The 25,578-nt window shown below is 49.1% G+C and overlaps 1 protein-coding gene across 1 annotated transcript in view; it reads left to right on the top strand.

The window, feature by feature from the left end:
- Positions 1-25,578, top strand: part of DNAJB11 (DnaJ heat shock protein family (Hsp40) member B11) — a 201,749-nt gene that overhangs the window by 150,494 nt on the left and 25,677 nt on the right. The window contains exon 7 of the mRNA XM_078680479.1: positions 11,393-11,450. Coding sequence (XP_078536605.1) covers positions 11,393-11,450 — 58 coding nt within the window. The remainder of the gene's footprint in view (positions 1-11,392; positions 11,451-25,578) is intronic.

The following is a 25,578-nucleotide window of genomic DNA, read 5'->3' on the forward strand; positions in this document are numbered from 1 at the left end:
GTACTGGACACAACCGTATGTCGTGCATTCCCTCCCCCTCAAAGGATTCGCGACATACGGGAGATGATTCCTTTGTTTTACAATGGAGCGGTCGTTCCAGTCCTGAAGGTCCTTCGCCTGCTCGGTCTGATGGCTTCATGCATTCTGTTGGTCAACCATGCACGCTGGCACATGAGGGCGCTCCAGTGGTGTCTCCGCAGGCAGTGGTATCAGCACAGCGGAGACCTCAGGGAGTCAGTGAGGATCTCCAGAGAAGCTGCAGCGGATCTGTCTTGGTAGGGCGTGGAAGGCAATCTGTCCCAAGGAAAGCCTTTTCAACTTCCCCCATCGGTGGCCACGGTGATAACGGATGCATCCACTCTCGGGTGGGGTGCTCATCTGGGGGATCTGGAGGTCAAAGGCCTTTGGTCTCCAGAGGAAAGGTTGCTTCACATCAACCTTCTAGAATTGCGGGCGATACGTTTGGCGCTCAAGGCCTTCCTCCCTTCCCTTCGCGGTCAGTCTGTTCAAGTCCTGACGGACAACACGACTGCGATGTGGTACATCAACAAGCAGGGAGGAGTAGGGTCGCAGTGTCTCTGCAGAGAGGCTCTGCGTCTCTGGTCCTGGGTTCAGGACCATCAGATTTGTCTGATGGCAAATCATCTGGCCGGTGTTCTGAACGTTTGTGCAGACAGTCTCAGTCGGCAGTTCTCTGCCGACCACGAGTGGAGGCTGCACCCGGAGGTGGTTCACGACATCTTTCAGATGTGGGGGACTCCTCGGGTGGACCTGTTTGCCACTCGCGAGAATGCGCACTGCCTGTCGTTCTGCAGTCTCCAGTATCCGATGCAAGGAGCCTTGGGGGACGCGTTTCAGTTGAGTTGGAGAGGTCAACTCCTTTACGCGTTTCCCCCCATACCCTTGATTCCTCGGGTTCTGAGGAAGATTCGCCAAGACCGGGCCCAAGTCATATTGGTCGCTCCGGATTGGCCAAGAAGGGTGTGGTATACAGATCTACTCCACCTCTCCTCTCACCCGCCGCTCCGTCTCCCTCTCAGGGCAGACCTCCTCTCTCTGATGGAGGGGCAGGTTTTACACCCCCACCTCCAGACATTGCACCTTCATGCCTGGAGATTGAGCGGGGCAACCTGAATTCCTTTTCCCTCCCGCCTGACGTTGTGGATGTCATCTTGTCAGCCAGGCGTGACTCCACTAAGTCCATCTATTCTTATAGATGGGCGAAATTTGTCACGTGGTGTGGGGAAAGGTCTGTTGATCCTTTGAGGGCCCATTTGTCTAATGTTCTACAATTTGCTCTTTCTTTGGCGCGGCAGGGTCTGGCGGTTGCCACGGTAAAGGGTTACCTGTCGGCGCTGTCGGCTTTTCTCTGCTTGCCTGACCAGCCCTCTCTTTTTAAGTCTCCTGTGGTCTTAAGGTTTTTGAAGGGTCTTACTAATATGTTCCCTCCTTCACCTTTCATTGTGCCTCAGTGGGATTTAAATCTTGTATTGACCTTTTTGATGGGGGCTCCCTTTGAGCCTCTCCACAAATGTCCCATGAGGCTTCTTACCCTTAAGACAGTCTTCTTGGTTGCAATAACCTCGGCAAGGAGGGTTAGTGAGCTTCAAGCTCTTAGCTCCAAGCCCCCATTCCTGACCATTCATGTTGATAGAATGGTTCTTAGGACCAGGGCTGCTTTTCTGCCTAAGGTGGTAACTCCCTTCCATCTAGGACAGTCCATTACCCTACCTACCTTCTATCCTCCCCCTCACCCTTCCAAGGAGGAGGAGAGACTGCACCGTCTGGACCCTAAGAGGGCGGTGTCCTTTTACTTGGACAGATCCAAGGACTTTCGCTTGGAAGACCAGCTCTTCGTTGGATTTGCTGGCTGCAAGAAAGGAAGAGCGGTCCATAAAAGAACTTTATCGAGATGGATCGTCCTCTGCATAAAGATCTGCTACTCTTTGGCCGGTAAGGAACCACCAGAGGGTATAAGGGCTCATTCAACTAGAGCTAAGTCTTCAACCTCAGCATTGGCTAGAGGTGTGCCTGTGGAGGATATTTGTAGGGCGGCGACTTGGTCTTCCCTCCACACTTTCGCGAAGCATTACTGCTTGGATTCCGAAGTGAGGAGGGACGGCCATTTTGCGCGCTCTGTCCTTCAGGATTTCCTGGTTTAGAAGAGTGGACACCCTCCTCCGGGAGTGGGGACTGCTGTGGGACTCTATTCACAAGGTGAGGAATCCACACGGCAGATGTATCTATCAGAAGAACAAGTTACTTACCTTCGGTAACGCTTTTTCTGGTAGATACTATATCTGCCTGTGGATTCCTCACTGACCCACCCGCCTCCCCGTTGTCCACTCTTCTATGCCAGAGTTACTGTAGTGTAATATATATATATATTTTATTGTCAAGGAAATGTTTCAGTTGCTTTCCTGCTTTTGCTTAACACTGTGTGTTTTGCCTTGAGTACTGTGTATACTTGTATATTTCTACTGTCATTGGTCCGTCCGTGAGCCTCGATGGCACGGAAAAAAGGGCGGAACTGATGTCATCACGCCGGCGTGGGCCTATTATAGGCGTCGGTGACGTCAGCGGAGTCGCGAGCGAGGTCGTGTCTCTATGACGTCAGGAGTCCACGTCGGCGTGAGGCTACGAAAAAAGAATTTCCGAATGTTGCTGACGCAAGGGGGTATTCACAAGGTGAGGAATCCACAGGCAGATATAGTATCTACCAGAAAAAGCGTTACCGAAGGTAAGTAACTTGTTCATCTCTTCCAAAAGAGAATATGATGAAGAAAGGGATTGTTCTCATTCTGAACGAAGGTGCGTTCAAAGGTGCTAACGTACAACCCCGCCACACTTTGGGCAAATGTACTGCCCATTGATACTCCATGGCGTTGAAGGAAGAGGGTGTCTTTGTACTTGAAGACATTTTCCATTAGAGCTAATCTACAGCACTCCAAAACAAAATGTCTGGGGGTTTTGTTTGGCCAGTCAATGTTAAAGAGAATAGTTTCAAGAGTGTCTAGTGTTTTTTGTTGTGGCAAACTAGTGTAGAGCTCTCTACATCTAAGCCCGCTATGAGCATTGTTCCTTCCGAGTACTCAAAGTTTTGTAACATGTTTAGGAGGTCTCTTGTGTGCTAAATTGAAGGAAGATAGGATCACATGTGTAACTACTTATAGCCCAGTCACCAACCAAGTGAAGTAAATAATCAACAGAAACTGGAGAATAGTAACATCTCACAATCTGAATTGGCCTAAACCGATGTTTGCCAACAAGAGAAGCCGCAACCTCAAGGACTTGCTGGTGCACACGAGACCCCCACCTAAGAAAAAGAAAGACACACCTGGACTGTGGAATAACAGCCCAGTAACAGGCCATTACCCATGTGGAAACTGCACAGTTTGTGACACTACAAAACTCACAAAGGAATTACAGCTGCTTCCCAACTTCAATTGGAAATTAAAAAGACATACGAACTGCAACACAAGCCATGTCATTTACATGATAACTTGCCCGTGTCAAATGAGATATATTGGCATGACCTGTCGTAAAGCAAAACAAAGACTTTGCGAACACCGCAGCAATGTGAACTGTAAAAAAACAACCACAAAAATGTCAACTCACTACAAAGAATCTGGGCACTCTGTGAATGACCTACAGTGGGTCATCCTGGAAACCCTGGAAACTGTGGACAGGAATGCAGCTAAAATTTTATTTGAAAAAGAGCAACGTTGGGTGCACAGACTTAAGACAGACAGTGAGGGCCTGAATGATGCCGTTCCGTGGTTATGTCTTAACAAATAATTGATATTTTGCCTGAATTACGAATTCTCTAACGTTTTTTAACTATGAGAAAATTCAGAATGAGCGCCTAAAGAGTACATTCTCATAAATTCCAAGCTAGAAATGATTACAATTCTCATCTGAAAATTAGGTATAACAATTTAGTACAACTAATAAGTACAAACACTCGAGTAACTCTTCAGTTTCCATCACTATGCAATAAAAGAAGACAGGTTACACACTGGCGATTGATTCCGGGTCACCAAGGGCAGAGACAGCACAAGCTGCTAGACGGGTGTTTGAAGGCTAGAGGTATCGAGGAGCATTGTCCTTTTCGTTATGGAGTAAACCGCAAGTATTAAAACCCCTTTACTTAACTCTTTTTTTCCTCACTCCAAATCAGTGAAGCCTCCCCCTAACTGCCGTGGTTCCCGAGGAGACAAGTCTTACATAATGTAGAGGTACATTCCATAAGGTCCATGTGAAGACCCTGCTCTGTACTGAGTTTTGCTTAGTTCTAGACTTTTGTTAGTAGTGCCTACTTTTCGAATAGAATCTCTTTCTGAATAGGCTTTCCAGAGTGCGCATTTAAAGATACTATAGCGGCAGTATGCACATGTTCGATTTTCAGAATACATGTAAAACGAGTGCTTGGTACCGTCTAATAACGAATGCATTTACTTTGAAATAATAGCAAGAGTCTATACTCGAACAGGTATTACATCGTTATACCAATGTCTAAGATAATCGTGATGACACAGTAAAATTGATAAGCGCCTGTGACGTCATGGTAATGTAACAATGAAATTGCGCCTTAAAGTAAATAGCGCTTTTAATATCAGGGCACTGTAAAGAAATGATCTCATGACGCCTAAATACAACTTTGGGACTTATACATTACAATATTCCGCATAGAATTTTGAGAATGAGCAAGTTGACGCTTAATATGAATGTGACTCTGAGTCTAGTATTGCACAACTCGTTTTTATTTATATGTTTTTTTAATAATATGCTTCATAATTCTCAACTGTGTCTCTATGTCATTGTACATTGCTGAAGTGTCTATTCCCACTTACTCGCTACAAATGTGGTTGCACTATCTCCCTTTTCTCTTACTACAGGTACAATGTGACCTACTACCACAAAACGAATCAGGTTACAAATTTACCTTTTCCTTTTTTTCACTTAATCACTTTATGGTCCTGAGGAAAGCCGACTGACCAACAGGCAGATAAGGCTGAAACATGTCGACCACTTTTAACCTCACAAGATTAGTGCGCTAGAATTCCTAAATAATTCCATAGCGACACGCCTTAACCTTCTACCCGAATCCAGAAATATTAAAGTTGAACCTCTGGCTGTCCGGGTATTTTAGAACACCTTTATAGCACTATTTCACTTATTCACCATCACTACTGTTTTAACCAATGGTACAACCTCCTGGCGGAGGGTGCAAACAAAAACTGACCCAAGGATTACGCACGGACACGTGTTACAAGAAGCGGGGACACATCATATACCGCTACACGACTCTGAAAAAACATGTGTATGAGGGTCTTTTATTTGGGAGACACCTACCGATCCACCTGCAGACCTTGGTTATGCAGGACCAGTGATCCTTTCCACCTTGATCTATAAATATATAATGTATCCCCAATTGCTGCAACTTGTACTCGGTCCTCTTTTTTAAAAAAATCGGAAGGCTTGGAATACTTCTAGATACAGACAGAATAACACATTCATTTTCTAATGGTGTGAACATGCCGCTGCCAAACACGTACTAATTAAGATCAGAAATGATTTTCCCTAGTTAAGATGATCCAGAAACCAAGAGTTTCTAGCTCTTTTTTGTACTGTTTTATGCTTATGTTTGTTCTTTGCAGGCACAGCACCAACTTTTTCTCGACACACTCATCGTTGTCCACATGCTGTAACCTGGTCCCTTTAGTTAAAGTTGTACTTCCAAACATTAAAATATGCAGGCTACACCTTCTACATACAACAAGTCAAGGTCTATATTCACCACTCGACCCACAAGGGCAAGCACGTTGCCACGCTAACCGTACACTTTTGCCACCAGATCGCTCCTTAGCGAGTAACTCCCACTGTGATGGCTAGCGCCAAATCATTAGCTGACGACCTTACCGTCATCTCCCTGAATGTCAAAGGGCTTAACCATCCGGTTAAAAGACGGAAAATCTTCGACTACCTTGCTAAAACAAAAGGGGATGTCGTCTTACTCCAGGAAACTAAGTTGTCAGAAGAGGACATGCGTTTCCTGAACGTACATTCGTCATCGCACATACTGAGCTCCCCCGCGACACACAAAATAGGAGGAGTTATCACTTTACTAGCTAAAAAAGCCAACTTGACTCTAGTCTCACACACACAAGATACTATGGGTAGACTACTTGTGTCACACCTCTTAAGGGAAGATGACCCTATCCATGTGGTGAATATCTATGGCCCCAATTCTGACGACCCCGAATTTTGGGACTCAGTCTCTCGCTCGTTAGAACACATCCCACAAGACGACCTACTAATAGTGGGGGGCGACTTCAACCTCCCTCTGGACCCAATCCTAGACAGACAATCCAAATGCATGTTTCACCCCTCCTGATCACACGAAGCCCTCTTACGCCTATGCGAGCGTTACTGCCTGAAAGATTCCTGGCGCCTCCAAAACCCAGACGGTAGAGACTATACCTTCTTCTCTGCCCCACATAAATCGTATTCACGAATTGATTTCATCCTACTTTCAAGCTCCTACACACACCTAATAGAGGAAACTGAAATAGCCCCTAAATTAGTATCCGACCATGCCTGCATCCGCACCAAACTTGCTGGCTCCCGGTCAATTCTTTCCCCTAAGAGATGGAGATTTAACGAGGAAACCCTGTCCGATCCCTCTAACAAACTACTTATAGCTAACGCCATCGAGGAATATCTATTATTGAATGTTGTTCAAGACACTTCACCTAATACCTTGTGGGACGCATTGAAAGCTACGATCCGTGGGGTCGTTATCAACATCAGAGCTAAAGCTAACAAAGCTCTAAATAAAGATCTAGAACTGCTAGAACACCAGATCAGACTCCTAGAATCCCGCCATAAATCCAACCCCCTCGATTCCAACTCTCTAGATCTTTTGACCCAAAAGAAATATGAACATAACACCATCACTAGTAAGAGAGCGGGTGTTTGGATCAATCGCTTCAACGCCCTGAAACTATGCGAGGGTAACAAAGCGGGTAAGCTCCTAGCCTCGTACCTCAAACATAAACAGAGACTAACCACTATATCCTCGATAAAAGACTACGCAAACAATACCCATACAAAACAGCCACAAATTCTTGAGACATTCAAAACTTTTTACGAAGAGCTATACAAAAACGAGGTATCATTGGACATAACAGCCTGCACTGAATATCTTGAGTCCCTAAATCTTCCAAAATTATCGGAAGACGACAAATCTCAATTAGGGTCCCCCATCACGCGCGCTGAGATTACGGCGGCCATCAAAACGTTAAAGAGCAATAAGGCCACCGGGCCGAATGGCTTTTCCGCGGCCTTTTATAAGGCCTTAAGTAACCAACTCAACCCTGCGCTCCACTCCCTTTTTAACTCTACAGCGATCAGTGGTAGCGTTTCCCCCTCGATGAGTGAAGCCACAATCATAGTCATCCCCAAAGAGGGTAAAGATCCTCTCCTCACCAAGAATTACCGCCCCATATCTTTGATAAATCTTGACTGCAAGATTTATGCCAAAATTTTAGCGAATAGATTAAATACTCTCCTTCCCAAACTGATTGGGCCAGCACAGGTTGGTTTCCTAAAACATCGAATGTCGAATGACAACACTAGATTATTGTGTCACCTATTAGAGAAAGCTAAGACCTCTACCTCCCCTTTGGTAGCAATAACCTTGGACGCAGAAAAGGCCTTCGATAAGGTCTCATGGTCTTTCCTCCAACAATGTATGTACAGTTTCAACCTTGGTCAATCCTTCATTAAAATGGTGATGGCCCTTTACTCCTCCCCGTCAGCCAGAATAGCAATTAATGGTACCCTCTCCAGCTCGTTCAGACTCTACCTGGGCACCAGGCAAGGCTGCCCACTCTCGCCTGCACTTTTCCTCCTAGCCCTTGAACCCCTTTTAACTGACATAATGCGCAACAAAGAAATAGCTGGTGTCTCCTTCGGTCCCACTCAGGTAAAATTAGCAGCCTACGCTGACGACATCTTAATCGCTACAGAAGACCCCGCTAATTCTATCTCTGGACTCATGTCCTCCATCGGGAAATACTCAGCCCTCTCGTGATATAAATTAAATAGAGATAAGTCCGAAGTCAAGCCTCTAAATGTCCACACCAACAAGGAGGTCTTAGGAGACTCCGGACTAACGTGGCAAACGGACGCTATTAAATACCTGGGACTGGAGTTTACAGACTCACTTCTAGGCACACTTAGACATAATGAATCGACCACCCTTACCAAAATTAAACGCCTACTCGATGGTTGGTCTCCCCGGTTCATCACCTGGTGGGGTCGTGTAGAGACCATAAAAATGTTGGTGTCCCCCTTAGTCAACTATCTTAGTACGATGCTACCCCTCGTCCTTTCCAAAGAATTCCACAACAAGCTGGACAAATTGATTTCCTCTTTCCTATGGCAAGGCAAAAAAGCCAGGATTAGCCTAAAAAAGCTACGTTTGGATAAAAACCTAGGAGGCGTTAATCTGGCGGACTTTAAACTATATCAAACCGCCTTCCTAGCCAAACAAGGCTCATATTGGCTAATGCCTCAGTCGGACTACACCCCGGTGTGGTTGTCTGTGGAAAAATCCCTCCTCCAAGGCCTTGATCCCGCCACTCTTCTCACCATTAAAATTAATCCAACCCTAGGCTCCTGCCCCATTTTTTAAAAATACCAAAACGGCCTTACTCCAAGTGAGCAAACATCTGCCAAACCAGTTCCGGAAGTCTAGATGGGAATCACTCTGGCAGAACAACACACTAACATACAAGGGGAAACCACTACACCTCGCCTCATGGATAGCCAAAGGGATACACTTTCCACACCAACTCTATGAGGGCCTGTCACCGCTCCCTTTTAGCGCATTACAAACCAGATATCAGCTACAACACACGGAATTCTATAACTTTCTAAACATCAAAGTAGCACTCACAAAGGCAGACCTAAGTGATCGCATCCCCTCCCTCCCCAACTTTCTCCATACACTCAACAGACTCGGCCATCAAGCTTCGAGAATCTACAAATTAATCCGCCCACAAGTTTCCACCTTGACTGACTCTCTGAGGGTGTTCTGGGATTCTTATTCGTCAACACCAACTTCTGACATAGAATGGGCCAGAACTTGGGAATCCACCACACGCCACAAAATTAGCCCTACTTTGTCCCAAACTAAGTTCTGGCTCCTCCATAAAGCCTTCTGGACGCCTAAGAGACTATTCCTGCACAACATTAGGGAAGATGACATCTGTTGGAATTGCAAGGTAGAAAGCGGAGATCTCGAACACCTAATTCTTACATGCCCATGTGTCACCTCCTACTGGGACAGAATCTTTGATTTCGTCACCAAAGTCTTACACGTTTCACTTCCGAGTGAATTCTCAACCCTAGTGTTGGGGTTTGCCAAAATCAACACACTCAATGACAATGACAAAGCCCTTCTTGACCTTCTACTGACGGCGGCGGTTAAGATCATATTAAACAACTGGAAGGACACTGCTAAAGCCTCCTTCCCCCACTGGCTCAATTGGGTCTCAAATCTCAGAGGAGCCGATAATTTAGCCCTTGCCTCCACCCCCTGGCGCCCCCCACATAGGAAACTCTGGACTTCCATGGATGAATACTTTGATTTACACAAACCACCATGACCTCCTTTTACACTTGCGTTCTTAAAGTACGGCTGCTTACGCTCATATATATCCTGTGGTCCTGCTTGTTGTTTTACCTTCACACCAATGTAATGTTGCAACGATATTGTATTCTATTCTTTATATGATTTCTTGCATGTCACTTATGTATATTGTAATTTTATGTAACTTTTGTACCCCTTACTGGTTTCCTTGAGTTCGCCTCCTTCTTGTTTTCTTGTTTCTTACATGTAATATTACTTTGCACTTAAGATTGTTTTACATGCTGATCATCTCTTAAACTCCCAATAAAAATTTCTGAACTTAAAAAAAAGAAATGATTTTCCCTTAATAAGAGCTATTGTTCTGTAGGTTCAAATTTGTCAACCTCATGCAGACTGCTCTCGTATTTACCATCAATTAATTGAAATATATCACTAAGGAGGAAAATCACAATTACATGGGGAGCATGTTCTTGGCAAAAAATACTTTAAAAAGGAAATTGTCAATCGTGTGAAATATTGAACGAATTCTTTAATTCGTCTCAGACAGAGACAGAAAATTCCTGGTAGACACTGCATCCTGACTATTGCAACTCTTTGTGTCAGTGCCTCGAACAAAGTGCACAAAAACATCAGTGGTAGGACAAGAGCTAAAAAATATATATTGGGCTCATGCTTCATGAATACAAACCAATATTAAACACTTTGGGCCCTACGTACAGAAAAGTTGGAATAGCTTTTTCCTAATAGCGATTCATACCGAATCGCAATTAGGAAATCGCAATTACTAATGTAAGAAAACGTACAATTATTAAATAGCGATTTCTAAGGGTTGCAAATCAACCCTACCTCATGAATATTAATGAGGTAGGGCGCAGTTTACAACCCATTGGGAATGATGGCCTTCACAGAGATGGTAAACTGCTGGGTACATCAGACCACCATGTCTGTGATTGCTTTTCGATTTTATTTTTAATGCATCCCGTTTTCCTTAAATAAAAAATTGGATGCATTTCAAAAAAGAAAATTAAACGTCTGTTTCATTTTTTATGAGCAGGCAGTGGTCCCTAGGACCACTGCCTGCTCTTAAAAAATACTTCTTTTAACGTTCTCAAGGGGAAGGTGTCTCATGAGTTACCCCTTCCCATGTGCAAATGGGCTACCACCTCCTTCCAAATGTCGGTAAAATATTAAGGTTTTGCAATTGGTATTCGGTCTCAAAACATGAATACATACCATTTAAATTTGGTATTTCGAAGGTACACCCTAAACACGCCCCTTCCAAATACCAAGACGTTATGTATGTGCAATTCCGCAATTACAATTCGATAACGTGTTACCAAATAGCAGTTTGGGATTTATACATTCCGAAATCAATTCTTGCGTTCACAGAGTGGCTAATTATGCCAATCGGTCCATTTGCGACTTTTGCGAACGCAAACAAGTTTTGTACATCTGGCCCTTTGTCTCGTACACAATTGCCTAAGACCCTAAGCTACATGACACAAAATATCTTTGTAAGCCACAAAACTGCACACTATTGGTCTCTTCTCCATCAAGTATCCTGAAAGCGTATCCAACATCTGATCTGTTTCTGAAGAGTTCTGAGCCTCATTAGCAATGATGTAATTTATTTCTAAGTGTTGCAGAATGTTACATTTAAAATAACTAACTAAAATTGAATCTTATCTTGTAATGTGCTTAAGATTTTCTTTTTACTATGTATTTTTATAGGTGAGCCTCATGTTGATGGAGAGCCTGGTGACCTACGTTTCCGGATCAAAGTTCTCAAGTATGTGCAGGTTAATTATTACTGTCGTAACCAAAAGTTATGTTGTTCAATAGAATGGTCCAAATAGATTAGGTTTTTGCAGTCTATTCAAACTATGAGGCAGATGTGCCTTACCTTACACAAATGTTGGAGATGCACATACTCCTTCCATCAAATGTTAGATCTAGAATTGCCTAAAAATGTAAAGGAATTCTGGTGTGTCAATAGGAAGAGGTCTTTTCTCAGAACCGATTGGCACTAATAGGAAACATACAGTGCCCTTCGCTTGGACAAAGCTGCTGTTATGCCAGTAAAACTTGAGAATGGCTAGTTAGTTGCCATTACTGCAGCACGAACAGGTGAACAAGCCCCTTGTCAAACTATAAGTGGGTACCATTGTGGAAAACTAATTTTGCATCTCTTTCATTATGTTTTTTGCTTTTCAATGAAGCTCTTTCAGCACATTTTGGCTTGATGTACAGGTAGGTTATCTTATCTTCCTCCTCCATAACATTCCTGCTACCTGAGTAACATAGTTAACATCAGAAAGTTTTTAGGAAATATTTGCCGCAAAGGAATTAAGGCTTCTTTAAGATTTTCACAGTATCAGAAGCATCCTTAATGGCTGTGGGGGAAGGGGATTAGTATGATAGAAAAAAGGATGAGAGGTTCTAAACCAGTGATACTGAAACAATGGCCCGGGGGCCGCTACCGGCCCTCTTGTCCTTTACATGCGGTCCTCTGGTGAATTTGTATTTGTATCAGTTATTTATAGAGTGCACTGTTACCAGAATGGCATCCTGGTGCTAAATGCCAAAACTCATCAATGAGAGCAGAAATCATGGGGGTGGGGGGAAGAAAAAAAAAGTATAGCTGCAGTAGGCTAAAATGTTCTCCTTGTGATTAGTAAGGGAAGAGCCAAGTTTTAAGGGCCTTCCAAAACTTAAGCAAGTTAGTCTGGGATCTTACTTGGGATGGTAACTTGTTCCATAGCTGCCGCTTTAACAGTAAGGGTGCGTCCTCCTTGCCGCACTTTGCTAAAGTGCCAGGCCGGGTCGCCTCCACGCCCCTCCTGCTCCTGGGTGCTGGTTTCCTGCTGTTTGCCGCCACTCGCCTTTTCCCGCCGCTGCCCCCCTGCGGCCCGCCCCCCGCCAGCCGATTGGCCCCCCCGCTCCCGCCACCCAGCGGACCCTCCCTCCCGGCTCCCTTCTTATGCCGCCTCCACGCTCGCGCAGCGGGCGCGCCGATTGTGTGCCGAAGGTGCGCCAAAGGCAAGCCCGTCTGCGACCGTCCGCGCCTGGACCGCGCCCAGCGCCAGGACCCCTGGCCCCCGACGGACCTACGACGCCGCCACTCTCATCGCACTCAAACCCGACCAACCAAGAGCCTGCCACCGAGCAACCCTGAGACGCACCCACGGACCCTTCACCTGTCAAGCCTGCAAATTCACCTGCCTCCGGACCTGCACCGCAGCCACCAAGCCGAGCACCAACAACAGCCACCTCAAGTGCATCCTGCTCAAAACCCGTTCCATCCACAGACACGCCATCGAACTCTGGAACCTGCTCGATACAACCTCACCAGACGTCGCCTTCCTCACGGAAACCTGGATGAACGCCTCCTCAGCGCCCGACATCGCCATCGCCATCCCGGACGGATACAAGATCATCCGGAGAGACCGCGTCAACCAGACTGGAGGAGGCATCGCCATCGTACACAAGAACACCATCCGCATCACGACCGACTCCAACGACCCCTTCACCGCCGCCGAGTATCTCCACTTCCAGATACACACCGACCCAAAGACGACCCTCAGAGGCACCCTCATCTACAGGCCCCCTGGACCACGTACACAATTCAGCGACGAAATCACGGACTTCGTCAGCCCGCATGCCCTCCGCTCCGCTGACTACATCCTCCTAGGTGACCTCAACTTCCACCTGGAGAACAACAAGGACCGAAACACCGCCGCCCTGCTGGACAACCTCGCCAACCTTGGACTCAAGCAACTGGTGAACACCCCCACCCACTACGCCGGCCACACGCTTGACCCCGTCTTCTCATCCAGCAAGCACACCACCTTCAGCCACTCCACCGGACTTCACTGGACCGACCACAGCTGCGTCCACTTCAGCTTCAGAAGAACCACGACCCACCGCCACCCGCAACAGGTTCCTCACAGGAGCTGGAGCAAGATCACCGCCGACCAGCTCACCACCTGCCTCAGCCAGAACCCACCCGCCAGCGCAACGGACCCCAACGAAGCAGCCCGCAACTTCACGCAGTGACTGACCGCCTGCGCCGACGACCTCGCACCACTGAAGAACCCTCCTAGCAGACCCAGAAGCAAGAAGGCCTCCTGGTTCACCGAAGAACTCAAGGACTCCAAGAAGAACTGCCGCACCCTCGAGAAAGCCTGGCTCCTCGACCAGACCACAGACAACATGACCGCCCTCAAAGACGCTACACGCAAGCACCACCAGCTCATCCGCACCACCAAGAAGAAGTCACTGAAAGAACGACTGGACAACAACGCCCACGACAGCAAGGAGCTCTTCAGCATCGTCAAGGAGTCCTCCAACCCCAGCACCGGCAACAACGACATCACTCCTTCACAAGATCTATGCGACTCACTTGCTTCGTTCTTCCACCGCAAGATCGCCGACATTCACAACAGCTTTGACGCACCACCCACGCACCCAATCGCCGAACCAACGCCCCCCACCGCCACCCTCCGCACCTGGACCACGGTGACCACCGAAGACACAGCCCGCACGATGAACACCATCCACTCCGGATCTCCGACCGACCCCTGCCCCCACCACATCTTCAACAAGGCCGACTCCATCATCGCACCCCAACTCCGGGACATCATCAACACCTCCTTCAACACCGCCACCTTCCCGGAGAGCTGGAAGCATGCAGAGCTCAACGCCCTACTGAAGAAACCAACAGCGGACCCCACCGACCTCAAGAACTTCCGCCCCATCTCGCTCCTCCCTTTTCCTGCCAAAGTCATCGAGAAGACCGTCAACAGACAACTAGCAGCCTTCCTCGAGACGAACAGATCCCTCGACCCCTCGCAGTCCGGTTTCCGAGCCAACCACAGCACCGAGACCGCCCTCATCGCTGCCACCAATGACATCAGAACCCTGCTCGACAACGGGGAAACAGCGGCCCTCATCCTCCTGGACCTCTCTGCAGCATTAGACACCGTCTGCCACCGCACTCTAGTCCAACGCCTCAGCAACATCGGGATCCAAGAGAAGGCTATGGAGTGGATCAGCTCGTTCCTCGCCGGAAGAACGCAGAGAGTCCGCCTCCCCCCGATCCGAGGCCACCGAAGTCATCTGCGGCGTACCACAAGGATCATCACTCAGCCCCACCCTCTTCAACGTCTACATGAGACCTCTTGCAACCATCGCATGCCAGCACAACCTCAACATCATTTCCTACGCCGACGACACCCAACTGATCCTCTCCCTCACCAGAGACCCCACCACCGCCAGAACGAGCCTGCACGAAGGGATGAAAAGCGTCGCCGAATGGATGAAGAACAGCCGCCTGAAACTGAACTCAGACAAGACGGAAGTCCTCATCCTGGGACCATCGCCCTCCGCCTGGGACGACTCCTGGTGGCCCCCCGTCCTGGGCACCGCTCCCAAGCCAACCGACCACGCACGCAACCTGGGCTTCATCCTGGACTCTTCCCTCTCGATGACCAGACAAGTCAACGCCGTCTCCTCATCGTGCTTCAACACCCTGCGTATGCTCCGGAAGATCTTCCGATGGATCCCGACCGAAACCAGGAAGACGGTCACCCAGGCCCTCGTCACCAGCCGACTGGACTACGGGAACACCCTCTACGCGGGAACCACAGCCAAACTACAGAAAAGACTCCAGTGCATACAGAACGCCTCCGCCCGACTCATCCTGGACATCCTCCGACGCAGCCACATCTCCGGCCACCTGAGGGACCTGCACTGGCTCCCCGTCAGCAAAAGGATCACGTTCAGGCTCCTTACCCTCGCACACAAATCTCTCTACGACCTGGGCCCCAAGTACCTCAACGACCGCCTGACCTTCTTCACGCCCACCCGTCAGCTACGTTCTACAAGCCTCGCCCTCGCCGCCGTTCCATGCATCCGAAGAGCCACCGCCGGAGGAAGATCCTTCTCCTACCTGGCAGCCAAGACATGGAACTCCCTCCCCATCCACCTCCGGCTGACACAGGACCATCTCGCCTTCAGGAAACAACTCAAGACCTGGCTGTTCGAGCAGTAGCGGACCCCTCCCCTAAGCGCCTTGAGACCCTTCCGGGTGAGTAGCGCGCTATACAAATGGTATGATTGATTGATTGAATCTCTGTTCTTGGGCAAAATTTGAGTGTGGTTGAACGAGTTGACCTTCCAGTGGTGAATTTCCTCAACTTAGCCTGCACTGGGTTTGGTATTTTGTTATTCAGTGCTTTGAGAACAATATAGAGTGATTTGATGGGTAGCCAGTGGAGATCTCTAAGAGCACCTGAAGCAGAGGTGTTCTGAGATCTGTTTAGTATAAATTTGGCTGTAACTATCTGGACGTGTTTCAATTTTTTTAACACTTAGTTAGGGGCTCCCATAAGGAGGACATTATAATAGTCCAACCTACTGAGTATTACGCATCTAGAAATCAGGGCTGTTACTGATCTTCCACCCTCAGTTTTGTATCTGAACAGTGTGGGTTTTAAAAGATTGGCTGAGGAGGATCTAAGAGGGCGTATAGTAACATAGGGTGTGAATCTAGATGTTAGGTATTTAGGTCCTGAGGCCCTGAAAGCTCTAAAAGTGATGACGAGTATCTTAAATAGTACTCTTTTATGGATAGGTAGCCAATGCGGTAGTTTTAAGGCTGCGGAAGCTGAGGAGTGGCGTGGCAGTCTCAGCACCAGACCAGACGGGGTGCTGCATGTTGAACTGTCTGGAGCATCATGAATAATATCTTGTTAGCACCCGCATAAAGGCTATTGCAATAGTCTAAACTGGAAGTGATTAGGGCTGCTGTAGAAGTTTTCCTAGCTGTTATTGGAAGAAGATCAAAAAACTTCTTCAGAGATTTAAACAGCTGAAAACATTTCCCAACCACTGATAATGCTTGTGGGTGGAAAGATAGAGTTGAGTCAAATTTGACCCCGATTGTTAACTACCTCCACTGGGTGGAAGGGGTTATTGGGTGGTCACCAGCGACTGGGGGTGAAATTATTAGATTTGCCTAGGAGTATGATTTCTGTCTTTTGTGTATTACACTTTAGTTGGTTCCGCTTCATCCGGTGTATAGCCTCCGTTAGATAATATTGGAAGTTCTCTTCTGCATTGCCAGGGTGATTAACAACCGTCCTGCCTCTTAGAACCACATATGGCCCAAAATCCTCCCCTAGAATCTGCAGGACATATAAGAATCCTGCTTGGCTATTCAAGAATCAAAAACTCTACTCTTCACTTAGGCACTTATGACCATTTGTGTCCTCATGTGAAAATAATCAGAAATTCTAAGACATACTTTTCCAGTTCCTCATCAGTTTTTCATAATACAGTGTCTCACTATATGTTATCTGGTACTTAATGAGGTTCTAAGATCCGATTTTGAGTCTCCTGAGCCTCCACTCCTAAGGACAGCTCCAACTCCACCAGTTAGTCCGACACAACTATAGCAACTGCTGGTAGGGGTGGTACATTTTCCCCCACCCTCAGGCCTCATTTTATACCTCTTGCAGTTTACATTTAAGAATTTTAAGCACAAGGGAATTCCCCAATTGATTAACCAGCTTTGCCGCAATGCTGCAACGGCCGCTTCTCGCCTTTATTAATGACTTTCTGTTGATGGTTGTTAAGACTTTTGAAACACAGCTGAAGACATCACCATCTTAGCCTGTTGGAGCTCAGTTAATCAAGGCCATTCTGTTTGTGCACCAAATAAGCTATCTGCCTTTGGATAGACATCATGATTGATATTCTGTACAGCTGTGTCACACCCATTTTTACTTAACAGACAGGTGTGGATACTATCAGTATACCTAGGGCCTGTATTGTGCTTGTGACAGTGGATGGGTAAAAGGCATCTATTTTCTGTTGTAAAAATCAGTGAATCACCTTGGTATTGCCACATTTGAGAGGCGAGTCATTCTCACTGTGAGGGCAGCCATGGTACTGAAAAATAAATTATTCCAGCACATCAGTCAGATTTACTACTTTGACAGGAAGCAATGAAGCAGGTGCATGAGTATCTCTGTTATGGTCCTGGCTGTTCCCCAATTCAGAATCTTACATCATTTATCATCCTCTTTAAGAGCTCAACTGGAAGTTTTAAGCATCTCTTCTGAATGCAATGGGAATTAAAACCCGCTGACATGAAGCTGGTTAGTCACTGAGAAAAATTAGATGAGATGGATGAATGTTTGACAAAATGTCAGTTGGTTTCAATAACTGTGGGTGTCATTCCAGCCCACTGTATACTTTGCTCACTGTGCCGTTGAGGTGGAGCAGAGTGTGAAAGACTATCTGAAAGAAACAGGTTAGTGTTCGATTCCTTACCTTAGAAAATCCCCAGGCGTCAGACTGGATCCGGAAAGTTTTGCGTAGCAGTACCCCTGCGCGTCGGTAGGCGTCGTCTGCGGCTCCGCATCCGTCGTCGGCGTCGTGATCGCCGGGATGACGTCGTTGGAGTACTTAGACGCCGCCCTCGCGCGCTGACGTCAGTTCTTTTTTCTGCGCCAGCAAGCACAGATCCGGGAAGAGCAGTACTCCTAGTCAATTTTTGACTAACTTTTTGATCTCTTTTGGATCCTTCTCGAATCGATACCTCGACTCGCGGTGCTGGTAGGGATGCCCGGGTTCAAACCCTGTGACGATTGTCACCCCTTGATATCGTTGACCGACCCTCACCGTCGGTGCCTTTACTGTCTCGTGGCTGACCACGATGACAAGTCGTGCCCCGACTGCCGGGCCTTGACCTCGAAGGCTAGGCGGGAGCTGTCCCGTAAGCGTCTCGAGCTCCGGCAGTCAGCCCCGCGCCGCTCGAGGTCCCGGTCCAGGAGGAGGTCGAGGGACCAGTCGCGGGGCCACAGTCATCGCCGCTCGACGAGTCAACACCACTCGCCGGGCTCTAAGTCCTCAGGTAAGTCGGGACACTCTAAAAAGAAGTCGAAGAAGCGACATCGCTCTTCCGACTCCCCCCGACGCTCGCGCGACGCGGCCAAGTGTTCGGACGACACTGCCCACGCGGCTCCGCTGGAGCCGCAAGCGCCACGTCCAGCTCCATACCCGCCGGTCCCGCTCCATACCCGCCGGTCCCTGGGCAGCATGCGACGCCAGAGGAGATTAGAGCTTTCCTCACGGCCATGAGGTCGCGCTTCCCTCCGGCGGAACCCACCGAGGCGCCTTCGGGCCCCGCGGGTCCGTCTGGGAGCCCAGGCGGGCCGGCGGGTGCTTCGGCCCCGGCGCCGTCGACGACTCCGGCCCCGACGCCGGTGGGCTCCTCAGGATCCAGGCCTGGATCCGTGACGTCGCCGGTCGACCTTACGACCCCTCCGCTGGCGCAGTCACCAAGGGTGTAGCCCCCGACGCCATCACCAGACGATGTCGTCCCTGGTCCAGATCCGGCATCGAACCGGCGCCGTCTTCGACGCCGATCGGTGAGCCCTTCACCAACGACCCGGCTCCATCATTTATTCCGGACTATCAGGAGATGGATGACGAGGGGGACTGGGAGGGGTCTGAGGACCCTCTGGCACTACAGTGCCAGTTGAGCCAGGACTGGGCAGATGAGCTGGGGGAGGCCAGTGTTCTGGACACTTGGCCCGACATTGGATTTGTCTCCCCTCCTACCGTGGCTACGGAGGAGGGGCCTGCCTACAGTGTTGTGTTGACTAGGTCAGCCAAGGCTTTGGCTCTTGAGCTCCCTGTCGCGGCCGTGAGGACTAACCTCCTCACTGAGGTGCTCAAACCGCAGGCACGCTCCTCGGAGCCTCTCCTGCCGTTTAATGAAGCCCTCACTGACGTTCTGGTGGGCACCTGGTCCAAGCCCTCTACGGGCCTTCCCATAGATCGGAACGTGGCCCGACGCCACCGTCCGGCTCCGGGGGACCCCAGCTTCCTGTCCGTTCACCCCACCCCGAGAGCCTGGTGATCCAGGCCTCTACCTCCCAGACCGCATTCCCGACCGCTCCTCCGGATCGGGAATCCAAAAGATACGATCAGTTTGCGAAGAAACTGTTCTCCTCACTGAGTTTGGGGTTGCGGTCTGTCAACACCGCCTGCCTTTTGGGCCGTTACACCCACTCTCTGTGGGATACGGTTGCGGAAGTGCTGCCGCAGTGCCCGGTGGACGTCCAGGCAAAGCTTACCCAATACGGTGTGGACTGGAAACCTCGGACTCACTGGGTAGGGCGATTGCAACGACGGTGGCGGTTAGCCGCCACGCCTGGCTGAGGTCCGCCAACTTTTCGGGGGATGTCCAAGCCACTCTTATGGGCATGCCTTTTGATGGCCGTCGCCTCTTTGGCGACAAGGTAGACAGTGCGCTGGAGCGTTTCAAGGACTCCAGGGCTACGGCCAAGTCCTTGGGCTTCGGCCAACGCCAGCAAACCTCCGCCTTTCGCCCCTTTCGTGGCCAAGGAAGGCGTGCCCCCACACATCCAGCTGGCCACAGGCCGCAGAACCAACCTCAACGTGGTCGCGGACGTGGTAACCGCCGAGGCGGTGCCCGGGGACAATGGCAATGTCAGTCCACATCCGTCCCTGCAGCATCTGCCTTAAAGTCCTCCTAGTCCAAGCTTTCAGGCCCATTCGACGCCATTGGGGGGGCAGGGTTCGCCATCACCTCCTCAACTGGCATTCCATCACATCGGACAGGTGGGTGGTGCAAATCGTCCGAAGGGGCTACACCTCCTCTTCGAGGCGACTCCTCCAGCCATGCCACCGCAGTACCACCGCATGTCGGGGGATCACTTGCAACTTCTGCAGGAGGAAGTTATGGCCCTCTTGGCCAAGAGGGCCATCAAGCGCATTCCTGGGCCAGAAGTAGGACGTGGTTGCTATTCCCACTACCTTCTTGGACCCAAGAAGGGCAAAGGAGGCCTACGCCCTATCTTGGACCTACGGAGCATCAACGGCTTATTCCCGAAGGAGAAGTTCAAGATGCTGACTTTGGCTCAGGTCTTAGCTGCCTTGGACCCAGAGGACTGAATGGTAGCGTTGGACTTGCAGGATGCGTATTTCCACATCCCCGTCCTGCTGGCCCACCGGCGTTACCAGTGGTTCACGGTAGGCCACGAGCGCTTTCAGTTTACCGTGCTCCCCTCCGGCCTTACCAGCGCCCCACGGGTGTTCACGAAAGTGATGACGGTGGTCGCAGCTTATCTGCGCAGATTAGGGGTTTCAGTCTTCCCCTATCTCAACTATTGGTTGTTGAAGGCGGGCTCGCCCCAGACAGTCGTCTCCCACCTCCAGACTACGGCCGACCTCCAGCACTAGCTGGGGTTCTCCATCAACGTACCAAAGTCACACCTGTGCCCCTCTCAGAAGCTCCTTTTCATCGGAGCGATTCTGGACTCAGCGCAGTTTCGGGTTTATCCCCCCGAACAGCGGGTTCGGGATATTCAGGCTCTGATTCCGATCTTTCAGCCTTTATCCCGAGTCTCGGTCAGGTTGACGCTGCGGCTCCTGGGGCTGATGGCCTCCTACATCCTTCTGGTGCATCACGCCAGGCGGCGCATGCGGGCTCTGTAATGGGACCTGAAGTTTCAGTGGGCACAGCATCAGGGCAACCTGTCCGACTATGTCCTGATCTTGGAGGGCACTGCAAGACAGTTGCAGTGGTGGCTCACGGACCGCGATTGGTTCAGCGGCAGATCTCTCTCCCTTCCCCAACCGGAGCACGTAGTGGTGACGGACGCGTCCCTCTTGGGATGGGGAGGCCACATGGGAGAGAGGGAGATCAGAGGCCTCTGGTCTCCGGCGGAGTCCCGGCTCCACATCAACCTTCTGGAGCTGCGGGCGATCCGGCTTGCACTGAAAGAATTCCTTCCCTCTGTCCGAGGAAGTATAGTGCAGGTGTTCACGGACAACACCACCGCCATGTGGTACTGCAACAAACAGGGCGGGGTGGGGTCGTGGACCCTTTGTCAGGAGGCTCTGCGCCTCTGGCAATGGCTGGAACACCAAGGCATCACCCTGGTGGTTCAACACCTGGCAGGTTCCCTGAACGCCAGGGCGGACAAACTCAGCCACCGGTGCAGGATGGATCACGAATGGCGTCTGAACTCTGGCGTGGCGCAAGGCTTCTTTCAGCAGTTGGGAGAGCCTTGGTTAGATCTATTCGCCACCGAAGAGAACACGTAATGTCATCAGTTCTGCGCGTTGGAATTTCCAAGGCGGCACTCGCTCAGAGCCGCTTTTCGTCGCGAGTGGAGCTGCAGTCTGTTATACGCCTTTCGGCCAATACCACTTCTGCCCAGAGTGCTGAAGAAGATCCGGCGGGCCCAAGTCATCCTTGTGGCTCCGGACTGGGCACGAAGATACTGGTATCCCGAGGTAGTCGGCATGTCCGTCGATCCCCCGATTCGTCTGCCTCTTCAGGAGGACCTTCTGTCGCAGCAGCAGGGAACGATCCTCCACCCGAACCTGTCCAGTCTCCACTTACATGTGCAGAGATTGAGCGGCGACAGTTGAGGCCATTTGACTTGCCTCCTGAAGTCTGTGATGTGATTCTGGCAGCCAGGCGTCCCTCCACAAAATCGGTATACGCCTGCAGGTGGTACAAATTTGTGGCATGGTGCACAGCAAAGGCTGTGGATCCTCTCTCTGCCCCTCTTTCGGAGGGCTCTGCTCTGGGCACTGTCAAAGGCTACCTCTCTGCCATTTCAGCCTTCTTGAGGCTTCCTGATCAGCCTTCTCTTTTCAAGTCCCCGGTTGTAAATAGATTTCTTAAAGGCATCACGCACATGTTTCCTCCTGTTCTTTTCCTGGGACTCAGTGGGACTTGAACCTTGTTCTGACCTATTTGATGTGCGCTCCTTTCGAGCCAAAATTGTACTCTTCGTCTTCTGACTCTTAAGACTGCATTCCTGGTTGCCATCACCTCTGCCAGGAGAGTGAGTGAGCTCCAGGCTCTATCTTCTAAGCCTCCTTTCCTTTCTGTCCATCCGGACAAAGTTGTCTTGAGAACTCGTCCTTTTTCCTGCCCAAGGTGGTTACGGCCTTTCACATCAGGCAGTCCATCACCTTGCCCCGCTTCTTTCCGCCTCCGCATACTTCCAAGGAGGAAGAGAGGCTCCACCGTCTGGACCCAAAACGTGCGCTCTCGTTCTACCTAGACCGCACACGCCAGTTCTGGGTGGACGACCAGCTCTTTGTTGGTTACGTGGACGCTAAGAAGGGGCAGGCGGTGCACAAACGGACCATCTCTCGATGGATCGTGTTGTGCATCAAGGTCTGTTATTCCTTGGCGAAAAAGGAGCCTCCTGTTGGGCTGCGTGCCCATTCCACTCGGGCAACGGCGGCTACTACTGCCCTGGGTCGGGGAGTCCCCTTTCAGGACATCTGTCAGGCAACTTCGTGGGCCTCGATGCACACGTTTGCTAAACACTACTGCCTGGACAGCCAAGTCCGGAGAGATGGCCTTTTCGGCCGTTCCGTTCTCCAGGACTTTTTGGTGTGATCTTGGTTCGCAGACCCACCACCGGGGTTGGTATTGCTGGGGTATTCATTCTAAGGTAAGGAATCTAACACTAACCTGTTTCTTTCAGATGCACAAGTTACTTACCTTCGGTAATGATATATCTGTAAGAAACAGTAGTTAGTGTAAGATTCCTTACCGCCCCACCCATCCTCCCCGTTCTGCGAACCGATATCTAGGGTTAAGGACATCCCTTTCAGGACCCTAGTTTTATGGCACCAGTGTCGGTCTCTGGCATGGCTATGCGTTCCTGGCGCGGAAAGCTATGTACAAGAACTGACATCAGCGCACGAGGGCGGCGTCTAAGTACTCCGACGACGTCATCCCGGCGATCACGATGCCGGCGACGGACGCGGAGCCGCAGACGACACCTACCGACGCGCAGGGGTACTGTTACGCAAAACTTTCCGGATCCAGTCTGAACGCCTGGGGATATTCAAAGGTAAGGAATCTAACACTAACTACTGTTTGTTACAGATATATCGTTACCGAAGGTAAGTAACTTGTGCAACAGGATTGCCTACAGAAAAAAAAAAACATTTAGTTCGGCTAAAAGCGATTTTGAAAGCAGTTAACTCATCTAGAAGGGCGAAGCCATTGAAAATATATTGGTAGTGGATTTCTCATCCTTATCTAGGCAAGTGAAGATTCGTTGGACTAACTTTACCAAATTCACCTAGAATGCTACAATACTCCTTGGCATATCCACTTTACTCTAGAAACTCTGGTACATTTTTGACAAAGTCATTTAAAATTGAGTATGTTATGTGACCTATTCCTAGGCATATCTAGGCAGCTGATATAATTGTTCAGTAATGAAGGAATAAAGCTTTATCTGGCTGTTAAGTTTACCTATTTGCTTAAATGGCAGGGTCAGGCACAGCCGGTAAGCCAATAACGCACATCAAGATTTGTACAGTTAACTAATAACTCTCGTAGGTGAACTTAGTTGGAATAAACTTCCAGGTGAATATATTTTGCAAAAATATTTTTTTCACTCCAAGTAAATGTGAGTTTCTTTTTTTGTTTTATATAGTTTTCAAATTTGCTGATGTTCACCCACATATTAAGGTTAGAACAGACCGGTTTCTTGTGATAGTGATTCATAACTCGAAAAATACAATCAAAATCAAATCTATTAAATATCCTTAGTATGTAAGCAGGGCTAGAGAGACATACAACTCAATTGGCTAACCTTCCCAGCCGGCTACAAAATGTCATCCTTCTGCATGATCTATATGACCATGCATTTGGAAAACCAAGTTACCAATATTTCGGCGGACCTCAGACTCACCTCCAGGCTTTCCCTCTGAAGGTTAGAAATCCAAATCACGTAAAACAAAGGAATTTGGATGCAAGCATCCTCAGCTTCTGCACCAAATCCCTAACATTCTCCCTCTTCTTACAGTGCATGTGGTTTATTGCTCTCGCTCTTAATCCACTCCCCGACTGAAACCTCCAACCCGCACTCTGTGTTTCTCCCTATTAACCCTCTTTCCATGCTCCTCAATTGCTTCCCCTCCCCATCTGGTTTTGTTTAACTTTTGGTGTGCGTGTGTGCCCGCCCGTCTGCTCCTCCGTTTATTTACCGTCACTGCCCCTTCCCTTTCTGTTTGTTCCTTCCACTTTCTAAAATTGTGTGTGTATATTTTCACTCAAAAAAACAAAAGGTTAAAGTGATTTTATAGTTCGGTGAATAGGTCAGTGACGGCATTACTGCTTTGAACTCAAGAACCACAGAGGTTCACCAGTTATAGTTAGCAGAGCCAAATATAGTTATATTAAGGGAGGGGGAGGTGTTGCCCCTCCCCCGAGCCCAAACGTTTCCAGGGGACCCCATTCCCCAGGGCCATACATTTCGATTCCACCAGTCTCCAGCACATTTGTTTAAATGGCTTTCTTGGTCACTTGTATTGGCAGTAATAGGACTGGTCTGTACAGTGACATATCTGCTCATGCAGGTATGCCCTCACGTAATATTTAGTACACTGCCTTAGGGCTGTTAGGCCTGCAGTAGGGATGACTCACACATTTTACATGCAGTGTTAGGGGCCATGACACACCGGATGTGTGACATGTGTTTTCACTTCTGTCTGCACTAAGACACGCAGCCTGCAATGGCAGTCTTGCATGTGCTTGTGAGGGATCCCTTAGGGTGGCACAAATCGTGCTGCAGCCCTTAGGGGCCCTAGGTACCTGGAACCGTTTACTAGGAACTTAGAGGGTGGTAGTGGTTTTGTAATTGGGGGAACAATTGTACAGTTTATGGAAAACGCTCTGGGACTGGGGACCTAATTAGCAGGTACCCAGTACACTTTCAGTCGAAATCACGTACCAGGCAAAAAGTGGGGGTGACCAGGCCAAAAAGGGGTTCTTGCCTACAGAAAACAAAAAGGTAATATGGAAAGAGGAACCTACCACAGTGACATCACTTTTC

Source organism: Lissotriton helveticus, chromosome 3_1 (genome assembly GCF_964261635.1).
Source record: "Lissotriton helveticus chromosome 3_1, aLisHel1.1, whole genome shotgun sequence".
NCBI classification, from domain to species: Eukaryota; Metazoa; Chordata; class Amphibia; order Caudata; family Salamandridae; genus Lissotriton; species Lissotriton helveticus.